Below are 12058 nucleotides of genomic sequence, written 5' to 3' on the forward strand. Positions count from 1 at the left end.
ATACCAGCCACACCAATCACACCGTACAACTTGTGATCTGAACCCAGTTAACAGTATGATAACAAAACGAAGTAGCCTCCGAAAAGATGGCTCACAACAATAGTAATAACCCGATTTTTGTAACAATAACTATGTACAAGCATTGCAGACAATCCGCACTTGGGATGGGCGCCCAGCATCCACTACGGACTACGAGAAATAGAATTATCGGTAAGTAAATTCTTATTTTCTCTAACGTCCTAGTGGATGCTGGGGACTCCGTCAGGACCATGGGGATTATACCAAAGCTCCCAAACGGGCGGGAGAGTGCGGATGACTCTGCAGCACCGAATGAGAGAACTCCAGGTCCTCCTTAGCCAGAGTATCAAAATTTGTAAAATTTTACAAACGTGTTCTCCCCTGACCACGTAGCTGCTCGGCAAAGTTGTAATGCCGAGACTCCTCGGGCAGCCGCCCAGGATGAGCCCACCTTCCTTGTGGAATGGGCATCTACATATTTCGTCTGTGGCAGGCCTGCCACAGAATGTGCAAGCTGAATTGTACTACAAATCCAGCGTGCAATAGACTGCTTAGAAGCATGAGCACCCAGCTTGTTGGGTGTATACAGTATAAACAGCAAGTCAGACTTTCTGACTCCAGCCGTCCTAACTATATATATATATATATATTTTTAGGGCCCTGACCACGTCTAGTAACTTGGAGTCCTCCAAGTCCCTAGTAGCCGCAGGCACCACAAGAGGTTGTTTCAGGTGAAAACGCTGACACCCCTTTATGAAGAAACTGGAGACGAGTCCCAGTTCTGTCCTGTTCAAATGGAAAATTTTAATATGGGCTTTTGTAAGACAAAGCCGCCCATTCTGACAATCGCCTGGCCGAGGCCAGGGCTAACAACATGGTCACTTCCCATGTGAGATATTTGTCAACAGCATGGTCACTTTCCATGTGAGATATTTCAAATCCACAGATTTGAGCGGTTCAAACCAATATGATTTTAAGAAATCCCAACACTATGTTGAGATCTCACGGTGCCCCTAGGGGCACAAAAAAGCTGTATATGCAATACATCCTTTACAATCTGGACTTCAGGAACTGAAGTCAATTCTTTCTGGAAGAAAATCTACAGGGCCGAAATTTAAATGTTAATGAACCCCAATTTGAGGTCCAAAACACTCCTGTTTTCAGGAAGTGTAGAAATCGACCTAGTTGAATTTCCGTCGTGGAGCCTTCCTGGCCTCACCCACGCAACATATTTTCACCACATGTGGTGATGACGTTGTGCGGTCACCTCCTTCCTGGCTTTGACCAGGGTAGGTATGACCTCTTATGGAATGCCTTTTCCCCTCAGGATCCGGCATTCAACCGCCATGCCGTCAAACGCAGCCGCGGTAAGTCTTGGAATAGACATGGTACTTGCTGAATCAAGTCCCTTCTTAGCTCCCCAGGCCCTTAGTCCTCTGTGAGCATTTCTTGAAGTTCCGGGTACCAAGTCCCTCTTGGCCAATCCGGAGCCACTAGTATAGTTCATACTCCTCTATGTCTTATAATTCTCAATACCCTGGTTATGAGAAACAGAGGAGGGAACACATACACAGACTGGTACACCCACGGTGTTACCAGAACATCCACAGCTATCGCCTGAAGGTCTCATGACCTGGCGGAATACCTGTCCCGTTTTTTGTTCGGGCGGGACGCCATCATGTCCACCTTTGGTCTTTGCCAACGGTCCACAATCATGTTGAAAAACTTCCCTATGAAGTTTCCACTCTCCCGGGTGGAGGTCATGCCTGCTGAGGAAGTCTGCTTCCCAGTCGTCCACTCCCGGAAAGAACACTGCTGACAGTGCTATCACATGATTTTCCGCCTAGCGAAAAATCCTTGCAGTTTTCACTGCCCTCCTGCTTCTTGTGCCGCCCTTCTGTTTACGTGGGCGACTGCCGTGATGTTATCCCACTGGATCAATACCGGCTGACCTTGAAGCAGAGGTCTAGCTAAGTTTAGAGCATTATAAAATTGCTCTAAGCTTATTTATGCGGAGAGAATTCTCCAGACTTAATCACACTTCCCTGGAAATTTTTTCCCTGTGTGACTGTTCCCCAGCCTCTCAGGCTGGCCTCCGTGGTCACCGGCATCCAATCCTGAATGCCGAATCTGCGGCCCTCTAGAAGATGAGCACTCTGTAATCACCACAGGAGAGACACCCTTTTCCTTGGATATAGGGTTATCCGCTGATGCATCTGAGGATGCGATCCGGACCATTTGTCCAGCAGATCCCACTGAAGAGTTCTTGCGGGAAATCTGCCGAATGGAATTGCTTCGTAATAAGCCACCATTTTTACCAGGACTATTGTGCAATGATGCACTGACACTTTTCCTGGTTTTAGGAGGATCCCGATTAGCTCGGATAACTCCCTGGTTTTCTCCACTGGGAGAAACACGTTTTTCTGGACTGTGTCCAGAATCTTCCCTAGGAACAGTAGACGTGTCGTCGGAAAAAGCTGCGATTTTGGAATATTTAGAATCCACTCGTGCTGTCGTAGAACTACTTAAGATAGTGCTACTCCGACCTCCAACTGTTCTCTGGACCTTGCCCTTATCAGGAAAGCGTCCATGTTTCTTTTAAGAAAAATCATCATTCCGGCCATTACCTTGGTAAAGACCCGGGGCGCCGTGGACAATCCAAACGGCAGCGTCTGAACTGATAGTGACAGTTCTGTACCAGGAACCTGAAGTACCCTTGGTGAGAAGGGCAAATTTGGACCTGTAGGTAAACGTCCCTGATATCCAGTGACATCATATCGTCCCCTTCTTCCTGGTTCGCTATCACTGCTCCGAGTGACTCCATCTTGATTTGAACGCTTGTATGTAAGTGTTCAAATATTTCAGATCTCACCGAGCCGGTTGGCTTCAGTACCACAATATAGTGTGGAATACTACCCCCTTCCTTGTTGTAAGAAGGGTACTTTGATTATCACCTGCTGGGATTACAGCCTGTGAATTGTGTGAGGGGGAGACGTCTCGAATTTCCAATGTACACCTGGGATATTACATGTAGGATCCCGGAGTTCCCTTGCGAGTGTTGCTGAAACTCTTGAGATGACCCCCTACCGCACCTGAGTCCGCTTGTACGGCCCCAGCGTTATGCTGCGGACTTGGCAGAAGCCGTGAGGAGCTTCTGTTCCTGGGAATGAGCTGCTTGCTGCAGTCTTCTTCCCTTTCCTCTCCCCCTGGGCAGATATGACTGGCCTTCGCCCGCCTGCCCGTATGGGGACGAAAGGACTGAGACTGAAAAGACTGTGTCCTTTTCTGCCAATATGTGACTCGGGGTAACAAAAGGTGGATTTTTCAGCTGTTGCCATGGCCACCAGGTCCAATGGACCGCCCCTTTATACGGCAATACTTCCATATGCCGTCTGGAATCTGCCTCACCTGACCACTGTCGTGTCTTCGTCTGGCAGATATGTACATCACATTTACTCTTGATGCCAGAATGCAAATATGCCTCTGCGCATCACACATATATAGAAATGCATCCTTAAAATGCTCTATAGACAATAAAATCCTGTCCCTGTCAAGGGTATCAAAATTTTCAGTCAGGAAATCCGACCAAGCCCCCTCAGCGCTGCACATCCAGGCTGAGGCGATTGCTGGTCGTAGTATAACACCAGTATGTGTGTATATACTGTTATGATATTTTTCAGCTTCCTATCAGCTGGCTCCTTGAGGGCGGCCGTATCTGGAAACGGTAACGCCATGTTTTTTATAAGCGTGTGAGCGCCTTGTCCACCCTAAGGTGTGTTTTCCAACTCGCCCTTACTACTGGCGGGAAAAAGGGTATACCGCCCATAACTTTCTGTCGGAGGAACCCCACGTATCATCACACACTTCATTTAATTTATCTGATTCAGGCAAAACTACAAGTAGTTTATTCCCACCCTACAAAATACCCTTATTTGTGGTACTTGTGGTATCAGAAATACGTAACACCTCCTTCATTGCCCTTAACATGTAACTTGTGGCCCTAAAGGAAAAATACGTTTGTTTCTTCACCGTCGACACTGGGGTCAGTGTCCGTGTCAGTGTCTGTCGACCGACTGAGGTAAATGGGCGTTTTTACAAGCCCCTGACGGTGTCTGAGACGCCTGGACCGATACTAATTTGTCCGCCGGCTGTCTCATGTCGTCAACCGGCTTGCAGCGTGTTGACATTATCACGTAATTCCATAAGTAAGCCATCCATTCTGGTGTCGACTCCCTAGAGAGTGACATCACCATTACAGGCAATTTTCTCCGTCTCCTCACCAACATTTTCCTCATACATGTCGACACACACGTACCGACCTACAGCACACACATACAGGGAATGCTCTGATAGAGGACAGGACCCACTAGCCCTTTGGGGAGACAGAGGGAGAGTTTGCCAGCACACACCAAAAGCGCCATAATGTATATAACAACCCTAGAAGGTGTTGTTTCTATATATGGGCTCTTAATATATAATTATATCGCCAATTTATGCCCCCCTTCTCTTTAACCCTGTTTCTGTAGTGCAGGGGAGAGTGGGAGCCTTCCTCACCAGCGGAGCTGGTCAGGAAAATGGCGCTGAGTGCTGAGGAGAATAAGCTCCGCCCCTTTCACGGCGGGCTTTTCTCCCGGTTATTAGGAAAACTGGCCTGGGTTAAATACATACATATAGCCTTAATGGCTATATGTGATGTATTTATTTGCCAAATAGGTATTTATATTGCTGCCCAGGGCGCCCCCAGCAGCGCCCTGCACCCTCCATGACCGTGTCAGTGAGCCGTGTAGCAACAATGGCGCACAGCTGCAGTGCTGTGCGCTACCTCTCTGAAGACTGTGAAGTCTTCTGCCGCCTGTTTCCGGACCTCCGTTCCGCCGTCTTTCTTCAGCGTCTGTAAGGGGGATCGGCGGCGCGGCTCCGGGACGAACCCCAGGCTGACCTGTGTTCCGACTCCCTCTGGAGCTCAGTGTCCAGTAGCCTAAAACTTCAATCCTCCTGCACGCAGGTGAGTTGCAAGTCTCTCCCCTAAGTCCCTCGTTGCAGTGATCCTGTCGCCAGCAGGAATCACTGATTAGAAACCTAAAAAAAAACTTTACTAAACAGCTCCTTAAGAGAGCCATCCAGTTTGCACCCTTCTCGGACGGGCACAAAAACCTAACTGGGGCTTGGAGGGGGGTCATGGGGGGAGGAGCCAGTACACACCATGTGACCTAAAAAGCTTTTTAGATGTGCCCTGTCTCCTGCGGAGCCCGCTATTCCCCCATGGTCCTGACGGAGTCCCCAGCATCCACTAGGACGTTAGAGAAACTAATTTAAAGGATACTACACTATAGGCGCTCTGTTGTTTCTTCCTCTATTTCCAGATTCCCCTTTGGGCTACGCATACCTAGTGGCACTTTTTGAAGAACCGAGCAGCCACCCGTTAAAACGGGGAAAGTGTGGACTGTTTGGCAATTAAACCAAACACAAATTTTGGAAGAAATCATTTACTGGATTGGTCACTTGACCGAATTTATTTATGACTGTAGATTGCACTTTTACAGTAAGGAACTTTGCATAATTTGGACAAGCGCACTGATTTACTCTTCGACAATATATATATATATATATATATATATATATATATATAAAGCAATTACAGATTGGTGATTTGGTGGGGATGTATGTGAAATATGTATGTATATATATATATATATATATATATATAAATAAAATGACAACTACTATTTGGTGATGTCAATTTAAGGCCCTTGGTAAAGTATCTTTGGATCATACACACACCCACAAACATTTGGACCACACACAAACACAGAGTACTGTACACTGCAAAACACACACACACACACACACACACACACACACACACACACACACACACACACACACACACACACACACACACTACGTTAGTTACCCCTCATCTCCAACTCTGAAGTCGCTGCAGGATGCTGCCAAGACCACAGGAGCCAGACACAGAAGGAGAAGACGAATCCCGGTAAAGTTGGGGGCGGGGCCTAATCACGCCCGTTCGGCCACGCCCCCTTTACAACTGCAACTTGAAGGGGGAAAAACTCTACCTTGCAGCAGGCACTATCTGAGCCCGCCGGGTATAGGTGGCACAGGACGGGTCCAGCAGGAGAGTCTCTTGCTATGGGGCCGCTGCATTCTGTGAGGCTACTGCTTCCCTGCATGTGATGGTCTCCGATGGCAGCTATAGATCGGTGACCACAGCGCTGGCAGTTCAGGTGTATACTGAGGGGCCCTTAGCCGTTAACTTCACTTAAAAAAAATGCATTCAAACGGCCTGTAGAGGACAGCAGGGACAGGGGCCCCTAAGACAGGGTGGCCCAGGGTAATGTACCCCCTGGGCCCTCCCCTTAATCCGGCTCTGCGCTACACCCCTGCATATAACGGTATTTGGTGTAAAGCGCTCTTAAAAGTGGATGTAAACCCCAGGATACATTGCGATATTTATCGATATTGAGCTGAGGAGGAGTTCCTGACATCCCAGCACTGGATATTCCTGTCTTGTGATTGGCTCCTACCCTAGGGTGCTCTTTACGTATTGGCATACCCAACCCATTGGGATATTTTGCAACACAATTGGCTTTTTCCAGCCCCCTTATTATGGACTGTGAGTGGATCTCAATCATTGACTTGTTTTCTCTTTCATCTGTAATTAATACCTACTGCACCCGGTCACATGACACAGTTTTGCATGGCGCTAGCTAAACAGAGAATAACATTTGAAAAATTTGGTGCACTATAGCAAATTTTGATTTTCAAGGCAGATAAATCCTTCGTTAGGTCTTGCAATGCAATACACGTTTTCAGGACCTTTCCTCTGGAATTTTTCCAACACTGGCAATAATTAAGGAGTACGCTTAATTTATGATTAGATAAAGACTTATATTGAGACAAGCTTAATAAGCCGTTGATAAGAGACGTTGCTGAATAGCCTTTGCTGCGACCACTCCTTGGTACCGTGCCAGATTTCTCTGCAGCCCTGGTTATAGGGTCTAGAAGCTATGTTTTCAGTCGTGGCCTAGCGGTGGTGATTATGGTGGTGGTACATGGTGGGTATATTAACTGAGAAGACCACAAACTTTTTACCTGATCTCGCTGTATTAGGCTGCAAGTATAGAAGCGACTTTTAATAAAGCCTAACAGCCTTATTGTCTTGAACAATGTGAAACTGTGGACAGCAATCGATCGGGAAGGGTGTGGAGTATGGACAAAGAAAATTCCAGCTGGCGGGCAGAGATAGTGAGCCAGTGTTTTTCATTACAGTAGGAACTATTAAAGTGGCCCTGTCACCAGCTGAAATGCGTAGACTGATCTTGCAGGACGTCTGCAAACTGCACCAGCGTCGCAGACAGCTATCGCAGGCTGTGCATGCACCGTACAATGCATACGCACATGGGCAGAGATGGAAAGTTTTTCTGTGAAATGGGTGCAACTGGATGGAGAACATGCTGACGTATGGAGCTGATCTCTCTGTGGGAGTTTTATGGTACGGCATTTAGGCAAACGTCAGTGATTCTTCGCAGGGTGTGGATGGAGAGGGGACGCCTTTTTATGGCGCATGTTTTGCACCCAGCATAGTCTCAATACTAATAATGAGAGTTGTGGATGGAGAGACAGTGAACGGCATGTGAGCGCAGAGATCTTTGGCATAGGTGGGCAGACATTGGAAAGTAGCATTGGGTCGCCAGCAGGTTAACGCCTGCAGAAAGGTGTCATAATCATCTGTAAGAGAGTTTATTATACAGAGCACAATTATCTCTCATATAGCTGAATAACCCTCAGCTGCCTCGCCAATGGGGGTAATTCCAAGTTGATCGCAGCAGGATTTTTGTTAGCAATTGGGCAAAACCATGTGCACTGCAGGGGAGGCAGATATAACATGTGCAGAGAGAGTTAGATTTGGGTGGGGTGTGTTCAATCTGCAATCTAATTTGCAGTGTAAAAATAAAGCAGCCAGTATTTACCCTGCACAGAAACAAAATAACCCACCCAAATCTAACTCTCTCTGCACATGTTATATCTGCCCCCCCTGCAGTGCACATGGTTTTGCCCAATTGCTATCAAAAATCCTGCTGCGATCAACTTGGAATTACCCCCAATGTTTCATTAATAGTGTAGATGTGTGCTGTATGTGGATAGTGGAAGTTACATACATACTTAATTATCCACTTGTTATATGTGAAGTGTTTTTTTTATATGGGAAGTGTTTGTTATACAGGAAGTGCCTCGGCAGCCATTGTTCAGCATGACTGCAGCTAGTAAAGACACACCTCTGCAGCTCTCCAGAATCCTGTAGCGATTTGCACACAGATCACTTTACAAATACATTGCGGCGAAAGGTGATTTTTTTTTTCTATCACCGGGATAGGTAATAAGTTTGAATATGGACAAATAAGATTGCTCTATTACTCTTTTCACCTACAGTATTTGTGATACCTAAAGGTACAACCCTTTATTTGATACATATGATACGATACATTTTCACTTATCCTCTTAGCAAAGAGGCTGCAGAGTAGTGTGAGATGAATTAATTTGTTTTCTGTAATCCCTTTTCCTCTGTAACTTGAAGATTTCCTTGAAATTTGCAGCTGTCAAATGTGAGCTGTCATTATCCACAGTGCTGATAAAACCTGCTTAAAATGAAAAATAATTCAGTAGAAAAGTCCCTGTTTCCTGAAGGACACCAAGCACACAGCCAGAAAAGTGAACTAGTGTTTATTCTATCAATTCACTGGGAACTTGTGACTTTGCCTCGTGCCTCATACCTCAGTGAGGTCAATAGTTCCTTGTGAACTGATCTGTATAACATTGGTTCCAATATTCCTTCTAATAGGAGTTTGGCTTTTTGAAAAGTGGGTGTGGTTTTGCAGAAATGTTGCCATGGTTGCGCAGATCTGTTGGAGAGTGTGAGTTTCGGTGGGTGGGGTCTGTGCCAACCGCTTCTCTTGCTTTGATCTTTTTTTTTTATTATTACATGGAGGGGTTGCAGTATGGTTCAGTCCATAACATGAGAATAAACACATTGCCTGATTCTGATTCGCACTCAGCTTTAAATGTGGCCGCATCTAGCGACACTGTGCATGCGCCGTGTGATGCGTGCACAGATGTATGCTGGGAACAAATGCGTGGTTCAGAGGTGTGCACACCTCAACTGGTAGAGCGGGGCGGTGGCACTGCATAGATACATGCGCATTAGGACATGCGTATAGTTGCATTAGCATTCCATTTGCAATTTATTCGTCCGGATTCAGATTTGTATTACATATGCCTCAGAATCAGGCCCACTATGTATAATATGGTGAGAGGGGTTGTCTCTGACTTGAATTACCCACATTCCTGTGGGATCAGCTCCCTTCAATGGAGGCTAAAGTAAAACCTGTGCAGTCTTCACTGGCAGTGGAGGTTTGGAATTCTGGGTTTTCCAAGCTGCACAGATCCAGCAGGAAATCAACACTGAGAGACAGGAAGGCTTAAAACTGTCATACACCCAGTGTTCTGTGCACTGATGCTGAATAGCAGCCAGTTAGTAGACCAAAGTCTCCTTAGTGCCAGGGACTGATGCTATTGGCTGTGCCAGAGGAGCACAGCAGATTTTGACTGCAGGCCATTGCAAGTAGACTGATCACTAAGCACTTTAGTGCTGGGACATTTACTTTTACCTGTTTGTTTGTTTGTTTGTTTGTTTGATGTGCCTGTTTGTCCAGGCCTATGTCTGTGCATGTTAAAGTGCCTGCCATGAAAAACACTGCTTCACCGATAACCTGCCTGTCAGGAGTCCTCATTTCTACAACCCTGTTACAATAAGTAACTTAAAACCACTTGCCAAGCCAATGCATTAAACATGCATAAGAAATACATCTCTAGCAGGGCTCCTGTGCACGGGTCTCAATAGCGTTTTGCAAAAGGACAGCTAACAAATAGTTAATAGGCCACAAAGATTCGTGTAAGCGTATTTCATGAAAATGAAATGTCTTGATATAAAGGGAATAAATGTAATCAAAGAAAATTTCTATTGCTAAAGGTTAGTAACTCCAAGGTGAAGTACTGTATAATGATCATATATGAATTACTGGATGATGGGAGAGCTTCCTTTTATTCTGGGCCATAAAAAGGTCACCAATTTTTACATTTAATCAGAAAACCGAGACCATCTATCCGGCTAATATCATTGGCTGGTTAGTTATGGCACATGCTGGCAGAGATTAGGGCAATCAAACAATTCTAGAAATATAAGGAAAGTTTCCGGAAACAATTAATTTTCTTCAAGGTTTCTGTAGCTATTATGAAGGCTAAATTATTGCCGAAAAAGATGGAATCTGCAACCTAGCTTGCTGGACATTCAAGAAGATGCGTCAATTAAGCAACAGATCTGAGAAAATGACAGGTGTGCCACATACAGATGGGTCCACATTTATCTTGACCTTTAATAGGATTAACTGAGACTGACCAGTCAGACTTAATCCCCTGCTGAAATTACTTAATCCCCTGCTGTATTGTTCTCTGTATTGTATTTCAATTGAGAACAATAGATGAAGGGTTTATGCTAATAACAAGTCACGTTGTGCCTAGGCGCAGAAAACTAGTCAAGATAACTGTGGACCCATCTGTACTGTAAGATTTTAGGGCATGCATGCTTGTTTGGCTCCCAAGGGCTCCCTTCCATAGATGTACAATAAAGGGGCTGATTCTATGTTGGGAGCAATGCAAAAATAGCACGTATCATTGCACCTGGATCAAACCATCTTGCACTGCAGGTGGGGGGAGATGTAAAAAAGGCAGAGAGATTTAGATTTTGGTGGGGCGTATCCTAGCTCTAAGGTACATTGCAGTGTAAGAATAAAGCTGCCCAGCATTTATGGGCTACATGTAGAAGCAGCCAGTATTTACCCTGCATGCAAACAAAGTATTTGCTCTGCTTTTATTGCTGCATGTATCCAGTTACAAAGTTACCTGCTGATCTATATTTGCTCGCATCTCAGAATAAGCCGCTAACTTTCTGCAACTTGCAAACGATTATACAGATTGCGCAGTGCTGAATTGCTTACGTTATCTATGTGCCAGAGGACACGTACCGTCCGTTATCCAGCTAACTATAGATCATCTTCATCTAACAGATTTCATGGAAGTCACTTGTTCATACATGGGAATGTCCTTTAAGTGACCCTTTTATTAGCAAAATAATATTGATTAGAAGAATGGTGGGTGAAGAGGAGTTAAAGTTAATTGGATTTTTAATTGTCTCATTAATTGTTAAGCGTCGGGGTTGGTCATTGAGGTTACTAGCCAATCCACTGATGGACTTCAGTCCCACATCTGCTCCTGTAGAAGGTTTGGAGGAAACCACAGAAAAAGAGAACTTATTGTCCTGTGGTATGACAGAAGTTATTAGCAGGAAGGCGATATTATAGATGATCCTTTATTTATAAAATATAAAAGTCTACAGTTGGTGCTTCCAACGGAACCCTGTATCACACGTCAACTTTGCCGCCCCAGGTGTCTAATTACTAAGCCTTGGATGGAGGTAAAATGTATGGAGATAAAGTACTAGCCAATCAGCTCCTGTCATTTTTCAAACCCAGCCTGTAACATGACAGTTTGGAGCTGATTGGCTGGTACTTTACCTCCGTCCACTTTATCTCTATCCAAGGCTTAGAAAATGGGATGGGCTAGGTCACAGGGCCATTAATTAGGCCATTGCAGCCCCACCTCCATGATAAAATGCAGTGAATCTCAGGAATATATCATAGGGCTGGAGTCACAATAAATTTATAACTATTTACGCCATCACATCACCACGCCAAACTCACTTCACCAGAAGAAGATGTGGGATGTGGGAGCGTTGTTTATTCCCCAGAACTCCGTCCAAATTTATGGATCTCCATGAAACTCCAGGAGAGTGGTTTAGTATGCCCTGTATACTTTAGTCTAACATGATGAGGTGAGCCGAGCAATGTGATGTTGTTCGTGGTAAAGTTAATGGAATAACCATATAGTCAAGCACCACCCACCTTAG

General features: G+C 45.3%; 1 protein-coding gene across 4 annotated transcripts in view; it reads right to left on the reverse strand.

Annotated features, from left to right (window-relative positions):
- The window catches only part of LOC135050330 (galactosylgalactosylxylosylprotein 3-beta-glucuronosyltransferase 1-like), a 244193-nt gene that overhangs the window by 91607 nt on the left and 140528 nt on the right, over window positions 1-12058 (reverse strand). The window contains exon 1 of one of the 4 annotated variants that reach the window (XM_063956768.1): window positions 5933-6088. The exons of the other annotated variants lie outside the window; for them this stretch is intronic. Within the exon in view, the coding sequence (XP_063812838.1) occupies window positions 5933-5939 (7 nt within the window). The 5' untranslated portion in view covers window positions 5940-6088. Of the gene's footprint in view, window positions 1-5932; window positions 6089-12058 lie in introns of those variants that run through there. 4 annotated transcript variants of the gene reach the window in all.

Source organism: Pseudophryne corroboree, chromosome 2 (assembly GCF_028390025.1).
Source record: "Pseudophryne corroboree isolate aPseCor3 chromosome 2, aPseCor3.hap2, whole genome shotgun sequence".
Lineage (NCBI taxonomy): Eukaryota > Metazoa > Chordata > Amphibia > Anura > Myobatrachidae > Pseudophryne > Pseudophryne corroboree.